The following is a 14,932-nucleotide window of genomic DNA, read 5'->3' on the forward strand; positions in this document are numbered from 1 at the left end:
GAAATGGTGAACGAATGGAAGATAGAATCAGTACTTGGCTCAAAAGAGCTGGCGAAGGGTCATCCTGGCTCGAAATGTTGGCTCTATTCTCTCTCTACAGATGCTGTTAGACCTGCTGAGATTTTCAAGAATCGCAACTTGAAGCTATTTTTAAAAGTGGCATCTCGGCCTTTTGGTTAAGATGCAAATGTGAGATCAAGCCTTGGAGGGGGAGCTATACCTTCTCCAATCAACTTGGATGATGTAGATCATGCCCAAGACAGGACGTGAGAGCCTAGTCTTGTTACCTTGGATCATGAATGTCTCAACTTGTTGGGACTCTGAATTGAACTTGATTTGATTGAATTGGAATAAAAACAAAAAAAAAGTGTTGTTCAAAAGTTAAATTTGATTTGTTTGTTGTGGTCAAATTGTATTGTTAAATAAATGTTATTTTGATAAGTGGTTCCAAGTGTATCAATAGAATCACCGCTGGCGTGAAACACTTTATCCTAAAAATAGCAGGTAATTGGGGGTCTAGTCTAACTTGATAACATACCTTGGCTGTTGTGGAGCATAAACACTGATAGACATCAGTTAGGCCGAATGGTTTGTTTCTGTGATGTAGGTTCCATAAGTACCCCTATAGATAAGGCTGATAAAAATACCACAAAGGAAACTGGTGAAATTCTGTACTCTAGAATCCCTACAGTGTAGAAAGAGGCCATTCAGCCCATCAAGCCTGTACTAACAACAATCCCCCCCCCGTCCAGGCCATAGCGCAGTAACCTCACATATTAACAATGCTCATCTCTCTGACACGAAGGGTGGGATTTTATGGTCTCACTTGACCAGAGATTGGAAAATCCTGCCTGAGATCAACAGGCATTTCCATTGTCAGCCCCTTGCCCGCTCAGATTCCGTGGTGGGCGGGGCTGTATAATTCCAGCATGGTGGGGGCGGCGCAATTGACTAAGACCAATCAACCTAACCCACTGCAAATTCTGTACGATTCTGACTGTAAATCAGAACAGCGAGAATTTAAAAACAGGTAAGATTTAATCATTAGTGTCACAAGTAGGCTTACATTAACACTGCAATGAAGTTACTGTGAAAATCCCTGAGTTGCCACACTCCAGTGCCTGTTCGGGTACACTGAGGAAGAATTTAGCATGGCCAATGCACCAAACCTGCGCATCTTTGGGAGGAAACCGGAGCACCCGGAGGAAACCCGCACAAACACGGGGAGAATGTGCAGATTGCGCACAGACAGTGACCCAAGCCAGGAATCAAACCCGGGTCTCTGGATTGCGAAGCAGCAGTGCTAACCACTGTGCCAGCTCATAAAATGGAAGGTGGCCACCTGGGACATTTTACCCCGTCAAAGGCGCTATATAAAAGTAAGTTTTGTTGTTATTTATAGAATCGTGGTGCCAGAGAGAAAGAAAAAGCCACCTGCACGACATGTACAAAATAATTTTTTAAATCTTTATTTAATGAAAGAAATCTTCAGTGTGTCAAATATGAAATTGGATATACAAAAACTTTACATCAGTCCTGCAAACAAGGAAAAAAAAATAAAAACTAGGAAATCCTATCGTTACTTTTCTGCATGAAAGAAAAGAAATGAATGAGAAGGGGTGGGGGGAGAGGGAAAAAGGCTTACGGCAGTTAAAGACTGCACAGCACACTGGGCCAAGATCCAGAGTTACGCAGAGGTTTAGAATTAAAAATCTACACAATGTTTTTTCTGAAGAATCCAACTAGCTTGTAACACAACTTTGCTTTAAAACCATGAAAAACAACAAACTATTTACTGAATCAAATCACTGCATCCCAAGAACCGCCGACCCTTCCCAGAAAACTTTAATCAGTCCTGCCCCACAGTAATGGACCCTTCATAAAAGGGTCAAGGAAGAATTTACTCAATGCTAACAGATCGCAGAGTTTTCTTTCTGCTTCTCGTTCAGTGGTTACACAAGTGTTCCTCACTGCCGCGCTGATCCCCGTTCTTTGGCTTGGCACACCAATCTACTGTAATACATTCCGGAAATGCCCCCCCTCCCCCCCCCACCCTGCACCAATCCCCCCCACCCACCCCACCTCCCCCTCCCCCCACATTTGTACAGTTAAAACGAGAGGAGGAAAAAAAAGACAGGAATTTTGTTCCCTCGGTAAAAAGAACGCTCGCAAGAGGTGGCGTCTCGAATCTGGTTACTTATTCTGGCGTTACAGATTGGCAATAAATTTACAACATTCCAGGATCTTCCATGAAAAAAGTCTGAGATCTGTTACACAAAGTAAACTGTGTCCGTCCGCACACCCACTTCAGATGAAGTCATTCAACTCGGCTTCGAGTGCCGCCGCCATCTCGTCAGCCTCCGAGCTGCTGTCATCCTCGTTGCTGGAGACCTTGCTGGAATCGCTGCCTGCCCCGTCATCTTCCAACTTCCGCTTGTGTCCCCTTCAAAGAAAAAAAAAATGCCACGTTACTGATAGGAGGAGAAAAAACAACCCAAAACACTTCTGCCTCTCCGTGGCTTTTACATCGAGCTCGCGGGAGTGGCACGGTGGCCCGGTTGGTTAGCACTACTGCCTCACAGCGCCAGGGTCGATTCCTGGCTTGGGTGGCTGTCTGTGTGGAGTTTGCACATTCTACCTTCTTCCATTGGGAAAAAGATACAAAAGTCTGAGGTCACGTACCAACCGATTCAAGAACAGCTTCTTCTCTGCCACCATCCACTTGAATGGATCTACCATATTTTAAGTTGATCTTTCTCCTCACCCTAGCTGTGACTGTAACACTGCATTCTCCATGCTCTCCTTCCTTCTTCATGAACAGTATGCCTTGTCTGCACAGTACAATACTTTTCACTGTATACTAATACATGTGACAATAATAAATCAAATCAAAACAAAGTCCAAGAACATCAGGGAAATCAGCAACTACTTACACCGCACCATCTCCCCATATTCATATGGTGTGGCATTAAGTGTGGCACTTTTAATTATAGTTTAATAAAGAGATAAAATTGTTCTGTCAAAAAAACTGCAATAATCAGAAGTGGATAGTAATTAGCAGAAGGCAAAATAAATCAACCAATTCATTTAATGAAATTTTAGAAGAGTAACAGATCACAGTCTTACACTTCGTGAGTTGTTCCTCCAACCGTACAGTCATCTCACTCTTCTTGAGAAACACCTGAACTTCTACTGGTGGTAAACAAAATAATTCAATTTCTTTATTCACTACAGGACTGACTTAAGCACAGATGGTGCTTTAATATTTCCCATTAGCTTATGCAATGCTGCATATTGGCCACAGTGATCCCCATTACAATGAGGCAGGTACAATTACAACATTGAAAAGACATTTGGACAGGGACATGGATGGGAAAGGTTTAGAGGATTTGGGCCAAACGCAGGCAAATGGGACCAGTTCAGTTTAGGAAACCTGGTAGGCATGGAGGAGTTGGGCCAAAGGGCTTGTTTCTGTGCTGTATATATCTATGACTCTATCAGTCTTGAAACCATGCTTCACATATGCTTATACTTGGGCAAAGTTGGTTGCTCAGATTGTGTGCACGTTAGCCAGCGGGCTCCCGAAACAGGAGAAGCATATATGGTGCCATATTTTGAATATCAAGTCCAAACATCATAATATTTCTGTCATATAAACTGATGTAAAGTACGGGCAACAAATAATTAAATCGCAAAACCAACACATTACTTAAAGTAAAAAAGACAAGAAATCAATAATGTATTTGCCACCCTGCATTCCCTTGCAATGTGCAGGAAAATTGAGGTTCGTCACAGTCTGATTATTTTGTTTTCCCTGCCTGTGAGTTTAAAGGGAATGATTACTTTGTCTACTGCGATCAGGCTTAACCGATGCTGACAATGGGTGAATCACTTATTAAACTATTAGTACGTCCAAACTGTTCAAACCTCCTGCCAGGCTGACAAGAAATCTCAGACCGCCTCTTCTGCCAACTTAGCTTTCGGCTCTTACACCAAGCAGCGAAAGGCCTGGGATTGGGAACAGCAAACTCCTCGCCGTGGTAAGTGACGTGTCAGGTACAACTTATCGACCGCTCACCACCACACCACCTCCTGCCCCCCAATTTCTCTTGAAGGAGGAAGAAAGAAGCTAGTCAAAAAGCCTTTGACACTGCACTGAAAGGTACAGCCCTGTCACAGTGGCAATTATCCTTAGTGTAAGGCAACCTCCACAAGACCACCTATACAAATATTGGGTAGAGACCATCCAACAGAAGCAAAAGGTTTCTTACACGTTAACACACATTCAGCACCTCCTAGACTAGTTCCTTAAAAATATAAGATATTTGTGCGTATGCAATGCCATCGGATTATAATGAGTCTTGTTAATGTTGCTGAAAATGAACATTCATTTCAGCAAAAAGGTTCAGAAAGAAGTCTCACAACACCAGGTTAAAGTCTCGCAGGTGACTTATTTGGAATCATGAACTTTCAGAGCGCTGCTCCTTCATCAGGCGAATGGAGGAAGGTTTCACAAACACAGTATATATAGACAAAACCACAATTGCAAGATAATGGTTGGAATTTGGGTGGCACGGCAGCACTGTGGTTAGCATTGCTGCCTCACAGCTCCAGGGACCTGTGTTCGATTCCCAGCTTGGGTCACTGTGTCTGTGGAATTTGTACATTCTTCTCGTATCTGCGTGGGTTTCCTCCGGGTGCCTCCCACACTCCAAAGATGTGCAGTTTATGTGTATTGGTAATGCTCAATTGACCCTTAAGTGTCCTGGGATGCGTAAGCTCGAGGGATTAGCGGGGTAAATATGTGGTGTTACGGGGATAGGGCCTAGGTGGGATTGTTGCTGGTGCAGAGTCAATGGGCCAGATGGCCTCCTTCTGCACTGTAGGGTTTCTATGATTCTAATGCGAGTCTTTACAGATAATCAAATCTCTACAGGTGCAGACAGTGCAAGTGGAGATAAAGGAGCAGTGCTCTGAAAGCTCATGATTCTTAATAAACCTGTTGGATTTTAACCTGGTGCTGTGAGACTTCTTAATGTATCCACCCCAGTCCAACATCGGCATCTCCTCATCACGCATATCATTTGAGACTGAAGTCATGTGTAGACCACCCCTGGTGTATGCGGTGAGTCACCATTTCTGCAATGGATAGCCTTGGAGCTAAGGAGAATGAGGGGAGGTTGGATTGAGGTAATCAAGATGATGACCGGGTTAGATAAGATAGGCCTTAGGCCAACCTTTTATAGATCATGACATACCTCTCTACTCAAAAATAAAACTTGTGGCACACTGCTTATTTTCTTGTCTTCTTCCCTTATTGGGAACTTAATTTTTAACTTTCCCAGGTCCCTTTGTTCATCCACACTTTCTAATTTTTTACCATTTAGGAAATACTCTGCACGTCTGTTCCTTCTTCCAAAGTGGATTACCTCATGTTTTCCCACATATTATATTCCATTTACCACTTTTGTGCCCTCACATTAAATCTGTCCAAATCCTCCTGTAGCCATTTTACATCTTCCTCACAATGCATATTCCTGCCTAGCTTTGTATTATAAGAAGTCTCACAACACCAGGTTAAAGTCCAACAGGTTTATTTGGAATCATGAGCTTTTGGAGCGCTGCTCCTTCATCAGGTGAGCAGAGGTATGTTCACAAACACAGCTTTTATCGGAAAAGACACAATTGCAACATAATTATAGTTTGGAATGTGAAGAATGGTTGGAATGTGAGTCTTTACAGGTAATCAAGTCTTTACAGACAGGTATAGACAATGCGAGTAGAGAGATGGATAATCACAGGTTAGAGTTGTGAAGTCTTACACCTCTGCTTGTCCTCCTTCATGCTCACCTCTTTAACCTGTGATTACCCAGTGAAGATCATACACTGGATGTTATGGTGGGACATAACCTTCACCCACTCCCCATGCCCTTCTCCATGCTCACTCAGCCAGTAGGCACTACAAAACCAATGAGCCATGCAATTACAATGCTAAGTCTTGAAGTACACTTGAAAACATACCCATTCAAAAATAGGCTTTGAAAAATAACCTGCTGCTTTTAGAACCCAATAGAAGCCTCAATCAGATTCATTACATTAGCTATACAAATACTTTATCACACCTCACACCCTCCTAATTGTGTCCAAATAAACAAGCAGGCATTAAACAGATGTTCCAAGAAAAAAACAACTTATTCTAATATCATGAGCTGCATGAAACAGACCGCCAGACATCTGTTTCTTTAGATGGCCTTATTATTAATGCTTGGCTGAGCTCCAGTGGAGAAAAGGAGACAGAATTCCTGGAGGCTACTTTCGCACCTCTCATGACAGGAACGGCAATTAGACAAACCCGATCCCATCACTGGGAAATGCTTTGCTACTTTAAGGCTCCAAAATCCAACAGATTCTAACATTACACTCAGTACTCTTAGGTACATGAAAAGACTTAACTTGCCAGCAGAATTTTGGATCAATGTGTTACAGATTCTGGAGGTTTTTCATTATTATGGACAAAAAGCATTGCCTTAATCCTTAAGGAAATGAAACACAACATAAATAATTTCTGTAGCTTTTGATGTCTTAAATCAGCATTTGTCATTGTGTCACTACACATTTGAATGCACTCTCCTTGTCAAAAATCTTTAAAGCACATTAGGTTTGTCTTGCTTTTCCTATTGTTGGAGGCAAGTTTCCAAAATATTTGATCAGCACGGTTAAACCTACATGAATAGATTGTATTCTTCTTCAAAGAAATAGTGAAATGAACATTGAACGAGTGCATATTCACTGAAAATATTATACTTACTCAGAATACAATTAACTACAAACTGTACAAGAGTGAAAGATTTTGACTTGGCTAAGCTGGTTACTTGCGGGGGCTAGTGTGCTACCAAGACATCTAGATGGTTTGTTTAAGATCAATGCTGCAGTGATATTTTATTTTCATCACTCGTATAATAGGTAACAGTCAGAATGCAATGCTACAGGAATATTTCAACAAAATATATAAACCAAAAGAGAAAATGCTGGAAAATCTCAGCAGGTCTGACAGCATCTGTGAGGAGAGAAAAAAGCTGACTTTTCAAGTCCAGATGACCCTTTGTCAAAGCTCTGACAAGCTTTGACAAAGGGTCGTCTGGACTTGAAACATCAGCTCTTTTTCTGTTTTAGATTCCAGCAGTAATTTGCTTTCATCAAATACATAAGCCACACAGGATCAACCAACAGTTTACAGTGGGCTATGGAGCACTCAGTGAATGGGTAGTTTCTCATCTTAATGACTCGTGCTCCGTCTAGCTTTAGAATGTATTAAAGTAGAAAGCTTTTCCTCGCCGTAATATTTTTTGGCTTTTCCATGGACTTCAGACATACACCTTGGGTGACTTCCTCCCCCACCTCTATCAATACCATTGATGTCGAGGAACATGTCAGTCAAAGGCATGCAATTGTTGACTCCCAGACAGGGAGCGTGGCCTCTGATTGATCCTTCCTTCAGACAGCTGAGACAAGAAAATGGACTGTGTCCAAATACAGGAAACCAATGTGGCATTACTATAGGGCGCACTAGGTTAGAGCTTCAGAGTGATTAGTCAAATCTCAACTGCTGCTCTCCTCAAAGAATTCCCCAGTACTGAGCCACATATAAAAGAGAGTGGTGTTATTGTTAGACTATTAGGATGGCACGGTGGCACATGGTTAGCACTGATGCCTCACAGCGCCAGGGACTCACGTTCACTTCTGGACTTGGGTCACTGTCTGTGTGGAGTTTGCACATTCTCCCCATGTCTGCATGGGTTTCCTCTGGGTGCTCTGGTTTCTTCCCACAATCCAAAGATGTGCAAGTTATGTGGATTGGACATGCTAAATTGACCCTTAGTGTCAGGGGGATTAGCAGGGTAAATGTGTGGGGTTACAGGAATAGGGCCTGAATGAGATTGTGGTCAGCGTAGACTTGATGGGACAAATGGCCTCCTTCCTTCTGCACTGTAGGGATTCTAGGATTCTATTAATCCAGAAACTCAGCTAATGTCCTGGGGACCCGGGTTCAAATCCCGCCACAGCATGTGGTGTAATTTGGATTCAATAAAAAATATCTGGAATCAAGAATCTAATGACGACCATGAAACCATTGTTGATTGTCGGAAAAACCCATCTGGTTCACTAGTGTCCTTTAGGGAAGGAAGTCTGCTGTCCTTACCTGGTCTGGCTTACATGTGACTCCAGAGCCACAGCAATGTGGTTGATTCTCAAATGCCCTCTGAAATGGCTGAGCAAGACACTCAGTTGGATCAACTGCTCATCACCACCATCACCAAGGGCAACCAGGGATGGGTAATGAATGCTGGCCAGCTCGTACATCTTTGGACTGTGGGAGGAAACCCACGCAGACATGGGGAGAATGTGCAAACTCCACACAGACAGTGACCCGAGTCCAGAATTGAATGTGAGTCCCTGCCCGTAATGCCCACATCCCACGAATGAATGAAAAAAACTTATCAGCCAAACCAATTTCCCCAATATGTTAATCAATAGCAAGGCTACATCCAGATGGAAATGAGTTAAGCATGTTACAATAGCATATTCAACATCAACTCACATCTCAGTCAGAAATTAATCTGATTTGGCTCTTTTGGCAAACAGGCTAGCAGAGGCCAATGTGACAAATATAAAATAATTGGCATGCAAATGAGAAGAGGACTTCGAATGCAAGAGTGACGTACCAGATCACGAGGGGCAAAGGTAGGGTGATTAGCCAAGGTCTTTTCCCCAGGGTAGGGGAGTCCAAAACTAGAGGGCGTAAGTTTAAGGTGAGAGGGGAAAGATTTAAAAGGGGCAACTTTTTTCTTACAGAGGGCAGTGTGTGTATGGAATGGTGGTAGAAGTGGGTACAATTACAATTTAAAATACATTTGGACAAATATATGGGTAGGAAAGCTTTAGAGGAAACCATAGGCAAATGGGATTAGTTCAATTTAGGAAACCTGGTTGGCATGGGCGAGTAGGGCCAAGGGGTCTGTTTCCATGCTGTATGTTTCTATGACTCGATCTAAATGGAGGTCAGTCACCAGCGGAGTGCCTCAAGGATCTGTTCTGGGACCCTTGTTGTTTGTCATTTTCATAAATGACCTGGATGAGGAAGTGGAGGGATGGGTAAGTAAGTTCGCTGATGACACGAAGGTCGGTGGTGTTGTGGATGATCTGGAAGGATGGCAAAAGTTGCAGCAGGACATAGATAGGATGCAGGACTGGGCGGAGAAGTGGCAGATGGACTTCAACGCGGATAAATGTGTTGTCGTCCATTTTGGCAGAACCAACGGGATGAACGAGTACACTATTAAGGGCAGAAGTCTGAGTAGTGTTGAGGAGCAGAAGGATCTTGGGGTCCGGGTCCACAGGACTCTTAAATCGGCCTCGCAGGTGGAGGAGGTGGTCAAGAAGGCGTATGGTGTACTGGCCTTCATTAATCGAGGGATTGAGTTTAGGAGTCGGGAGGTAATGCTGGAACTTTATAAGACCCTTGTCAGGCCTCATTTGGAGTATTGTGCGCAGTTCTGGTCGCCTCACTATAGGAAAGATGTAGAAGCTATTGAAAGGGTGCAGAGGAGATTTACAAGGATGTTGCCTGGACTGGGAGGCATGCCTTATGAAGTTAGGTTGAGGGAGCTGGGACTCTTTTCCCTGGAGAGACGAAGGTTGAGAGGCGACCTGATAGAAGTTTACAAAATGTTGAGAGGAATAGATAGGGTGGACTCTCAGAGGCTATTTCCCCGGTTTGAAATGGTCGCTACGAGAGGACACAGATTTAAGGTGCGGGGAGGGAGGTTCAGAAGTGATGTTAGGGGTAAGTTTTTCACTCAGAGGGTGGTGAGTGAATGGAATCGGCTGCCGTCAGTGGTGGTGGAGGCGAACTCGCTGGGGTCTTTTAAAAGACTTCTGGATGAGTATATGGGGTTTAATGAGATTGAGGGTTATAGATAGGTCTGTAGGTTGGTAGGTGATGTGGTCGGCGCAACTTGTGGGCCGAAGGGCCTGTTTGTGCTGTAGTGTTCTATGTTCTATGTTCTAAATTAGAACTGAAATCAAAACTATTGTTTTCAAGACCATTGCTGCCACTAGCTTAGTGCACAGTAAATATAGTAATGAGCTAAGTCCTAGTCCTAAATTATTCACAGAGTCATAGAGGTTTACAGCATAGAAACAGGCTCTTCTGCCCAGTTTATCCATGCTGCCCATTTTAATACCAGTAAGCTAATCCCAATTGCCTGCATTTGGCCCATATCCCTCTACACCCATCTTACCCATGTAGCTGTCTAAATGCTTTTTAAAAGACAAAATTGTACCCACCTCTACTACTGCCTCTAGTAGCTTGGTTCAGACACTCACCACCCTCTGTGCGAAAAAGTTGCCCCTCTTCATCCTTTTATATCTCTCCTCTCTCATCCTAAACCTAAGCCCTCTAGTTTTGGTCTTGCCTAACTTTGAGAGAAGATGTTGGCCATCTAGCTGATCTATGCCCCTCATTATTTCATAGACCTCTATAAGATCACCCCTAAGCCTCCTACACTCAACAGAAAAAAGTCCCAGTCTATTCAGCCTCTCTTTAAGTCCCGGTAGCACCCGAGTAAATCTTTACTAGAAGAATATTTCAATCCTTGAGAAGGTATTGTAAAGAAAAGGAAAAATGATTTACAGTGTTAACAACAGCAAGTTATATGAAAGGGGTGGCACGGTTAATACTGCTGCTTCACAGCTCCAGGGACCTGGGTTCAATTCCTGGCTTGGATCACTGTCAGTGTGGAGCTTGCACATTCTCATCATGTCTGTGTGGGTTTCCTCCGGGTGCTCTGGTTTCCTTCCACAGTCCAAAACAGCCCTTGAGGATGTGGCCCACTTGCAGAGGATCATGGCTGAGGGCTGCAGAGCATGGCCCAGCCTTTGAGGGTACTTGCTGTGGCCACTGACAAGTGGCTCCCAACTCAGGTGGCCATCGCAGAGGCTCAACCACCATGGGTAGTATGCAAGTAGTCCTCCAGGACTGACGCGGGGCCAGGTGATGCCAGAGCTTCTGCAGCTCACTGCAGAAGCACTGCCATCCCATGGAGTGACCCAAGAGCCCACAGGAACCCCAAGGGAGGAGGAAGGGCTCGAACCCATGCCGGATTGGCCATGCTAAAAATTGCCCTTCAGTGTCCTGAGATGCGTAGGTTAGAGATATTAGTGGGTGAATATGTGGGGGTGTGGGGGTAGGGCCTGGGTGGGATTGTGGCTGGTGCAGACTCGATGGGCCCAATGGCCTCTTTCTGCACTGTTGGGTTTCTATGGTTCTAGGGCTGGGCTTGCTAACATTAAATAGGTCAATGTGACTGTCCTAAAGGGTTTATATTTTCTGAAAGAAATTGAAAAAGCTGATCCAGGCAAATTCCTCGCACTGCCAAACGTGTCAAAGACTAGAGACAATCTGCTAAAAATTACCAGGACGTGGGCAAATTACTAAGAGCTACTTTCCATGGAAGACCAAGCAGAAACAATCGGCAGCAGAATGCACTTAAGAGACAAACAGATGCGTTTGGGTGGCACAGTGGTTAGCACTGCTGCTTCACAGTGCCAGGGTTTGAATCCAGCCTCGGGTCACTGTCTGAGTGGAGTCTACATGTTCTCCCCATGTCTGCGTGGGTTTTGTCTGGGTGCTCTGGTTTCCTCCCACAGTCCAAAGACGTGTGGGTTAGGTGGATTGGCCAAGGTAAATTCTCTCTTAGTGTCAAGGGGGACTACCAAGGTAAATATGCGGGGTTACAGTTTGGTTGAGATTGTTGGCAATGCAGGATTGATCAGGGAATTGATTTCTATACTCCATATTTCTGGAACGGGAGATGATATATGAATATGCCAAGAAGGTTGGAAGGTGGGAAGGACTGATCTGCTGGGTAACCATTTCCTCTTCCATTTGAACTGGTTCCATTCGAACCGGCACGGTTAGTAAGTTTGCAGATGACACCAAGATTGGTGGCACAGTGGACAGTGAAGAATGTTATCTCCAATCACAATGGGATCTTGATCAATTGGGCCAGTGGGCTGATGAATGGCAGATGGTTTTAATTTAGACAAATGCAAGGTGATGCATTTTGGTAGATTGAACCAAGGCAGGACTTACTCAGTTAATGGTAGGGCGTTGGGGTACATGTTCATAGCTCCTTGAAAATGGAGTCACAGGTGGACAGAGTGGTGAAGAAGGCATTCAGCATGCTTGGTTTCATCAGTCAGAACATTGAATACAGGAGTTGGGATGTCTTGTTGAAGTTGTACAAGACATTGTTACGGCCACACTTCGAATACTCTGTGCAATTCTGGTCACCCTGTTGTAGAAAGGATATTATTAAACTAGAAAGAGTGCAAAAAACATTTACTAGGATGCTACCAGGACTTGATGGATTGAGTTGTAAGGAGAGGTTGGATAGATTGGGACTTTTTCCTCTGGAGCGTAGCAGGCTGAGGGTTGATCTTATAGCAGTTTATAAGATAATGAGGGGCACAGATCAGCTAGATAGTCAATATCTTTTCCAAAGGTAGGGGAGTCTAAAACTAGAGGGCATAGGTTTAAGATGAGAGGGGAGAGATACAAAAGTGTCCAGAGGGTCAATTTTTTCACACAGAGAGTGGTGAGTGTCTGGAACAGCTGCCAGAGGTAGTAGTAGAGGTAAATACAATTTTGTCTTTTAAAAAGCATTTAGATAGTTACGTGGGTATGATGGGTATAGAAGGATAGGCCAAATGCGGGCAATTGGGATTAGCTTTGGGGTTTTTAAAAAGAAGGCTGCACGGACAAGTTGGGCCATAGGGCCTGTTTCTATGCTGCAAACCTTTATGACTCTACCTTGATCTCTGCGCTGTTGCTGTAGGTCCTTTGCAAAGTGGATATTATAGGAATAATAAGCAGCTATTAAAAGTTTGTTACGTGGCTGGGCTGGGTAACCTTCACTCGGGCAACTACCAAATGCCATCCTTGCACTGGCTGCTGGAGGTGCATTGGGAGCAGATGGAGGAGACTGATGCTTCATATTTCTCTCTCTCCCCCGTGGGGTCCACTCGATAACATCTATCCACATCACAGCGGCTAATGATAAATTAGTGCATGGACAACAGTTGGCATGAATTCTACATACCATCACCCTGATGTGTTAAATTTGCAGAGCACCAACGTGCAAAGCCTGGCATGAAAGGACATTCAATATTATGTAGCAATGGGCTTGACCACATGCCAGGGCTATTGGAAGGGATATGCACAATTAAATCACGGCTGTGCCTGACAGAATCACGAATTACATAATATTAATGAATTATTTACATTTAAAAACACATTTCTCCTTTGCTGTTAAAATGAATTGTAGTCATTGCTTGTCTACGTTAACATACCTCAGGAGATTAGCACCAAGTGGAACAGTATATCTGATTTAATGGAGGGTACTAAATAAGTTGTTCTAATCGTCGTAACGTTAACGGGCGCTGCTAAATGCATTTTAGCTAAAACAGCTTAACGCGTAGTTTAACAACCCTAGAAATCCACATAAATATTTTACAGGATAATTATGGAATGGTATAACATTAAGATTTGTATTTATAGCCCAGTGTTTGTTGGCCATTCGCGATAAATTACGTAGCTGGATCAGCTTACCTTAAGCTATAAAGGCTTTATGCACAGGCTCTCTAAGGGGATATTTAAGTTATCAGCTTAGTACACTGCTGAAGAATTATATACATTGATTACATCCGATTAAACACCAGCAGATCCAAATCTGTCACATGGCACAAGTTAGAATGAACACACAAACAGGGCAGGTTGGTGCACACCCTGTTACTTCTCAGTGCCCCACGCTGAGTGTGGAAGCATGTTGGCTGGGAGGTCTGACTCCCTATTCTGGGACTGTGTTAAATTAAATTAAAAAAACCCAAAATGCAGTCCCCCCAGCCTTCACACAGCCACATGCGTCCCATGTCCCATCCATGCCAACCCATACCCAATCTTCTACAGGCCTGTCTTTCTTAGAATCCAGACAGTAGAGAAAAAGGCCATTTGGCCCATTGGGTCTGTACCAACCACAGACCCACCCAGGCCCAATTCCTGTAACCCTCATTTATCCTGCTAAGCCTCCTGACACTAGGGTCAATCTAGCATGGCTAAAGCACCCTAACACGCACTGTGGGAGGAAACTGAAGAACCCTGAGGAAACCCACAGAGACACAGGGAGAACGTGCAAGCGCCACACAGACAAAGACCTGAGACTGGAATTGGACCTGGTTCCCTGGCACTGTGAGGCAGCGGTGGTAACCACTGCACCAACGTGCCGTCCCAATTTGTCACCCTATGTCCCTCTACCCATCCCGATGACCCCTCATAGTATGACAACCATGTCCCTCTACCTAACCCATGGCTCAATGGGCTGAATAGACCACCTCCTATACTGTTTTATTCAAAGAAATGCAAGCAGCATTTTTTTATTCATCCATGGGATACAGGCGTCACTGGCTGGCCAGCATTTTTTACCCATCCCTAGCTGCCCGAGGGCAGTTGAGCGTTGACCGCATTGCTCTGGAGTCACATATAAACCAGGCTAGGTAAAGGCAGCAGATTTCCTTCCCTAAAGGACATTAGTGAACTAGATGGGCTTTTCCTGACAATTGACAATGGTTTCATGGTCATCAGTGGATTCTTAATTCCAGTTTTTTTTATTGAATTCTAATTCCTAGTTGAGGGATCAAGACAAAACTCATTAAATGTGGATCAATAGCAGCAAGACAGTCATAAACAGAATTAGCCAAGGGCAGGACATAACTGGCGTCAACTTCAGCTTATAACACAGGCGACCATGGCACCACCATCTTTCATGCTCTTGTTTCTATTATACTGGTGCTGTCCTGTTTATATTATGCAGTG

The 14,932-nt window shown here is 43.9% G+C and overlaps 1 protein-coding gene across 1 annotated transcript in view; it reads right to left on the bottom strand.

The window, feature by feature from the left end:
• Window positions 1-2,092: 2,092 nt before the first annotated feature.
• Window positions 2,093-14,932, bottom strand: part of ctdp1 (CTD (carboxy-terminal domain, RNA polymerase II, polypeptide A) phosphatase, subunit 1) — a 299,871-nt gene continuing 287,031 nt past the window's right edge. The window contains exon 13 of the mRNA XM_080193894.1: window positions 2,093-2,443. Within this exon, the coding sequence (XP_080050020.1) occupies window positions 2,308-2,443 (136 nt within the window). The 3' untranslated portion in view covers window positions 2,093-2,307. The remainder of the gene's footprint in view (window positions 2,444-14,932) is intronic.

The sequence above is a fragment of the Carcharhinus amblyrhynchos genome, chromosome 8 (genome assembly GCF_965287045.1).
Source record: "Carcharhinus amblyrhynchos chromosome 8, sCarAmb.v2.hapA, whole genome shotgun sequence".
Taxonomy (NCBI): domain Eukaryota; kingdom Metazoa; phylum Chordata; class Chondrichthyes; order Carcharhiniformes; family Carcharhinidae; genus Carcharhinus; species Carcharhinus amblyrhynchos.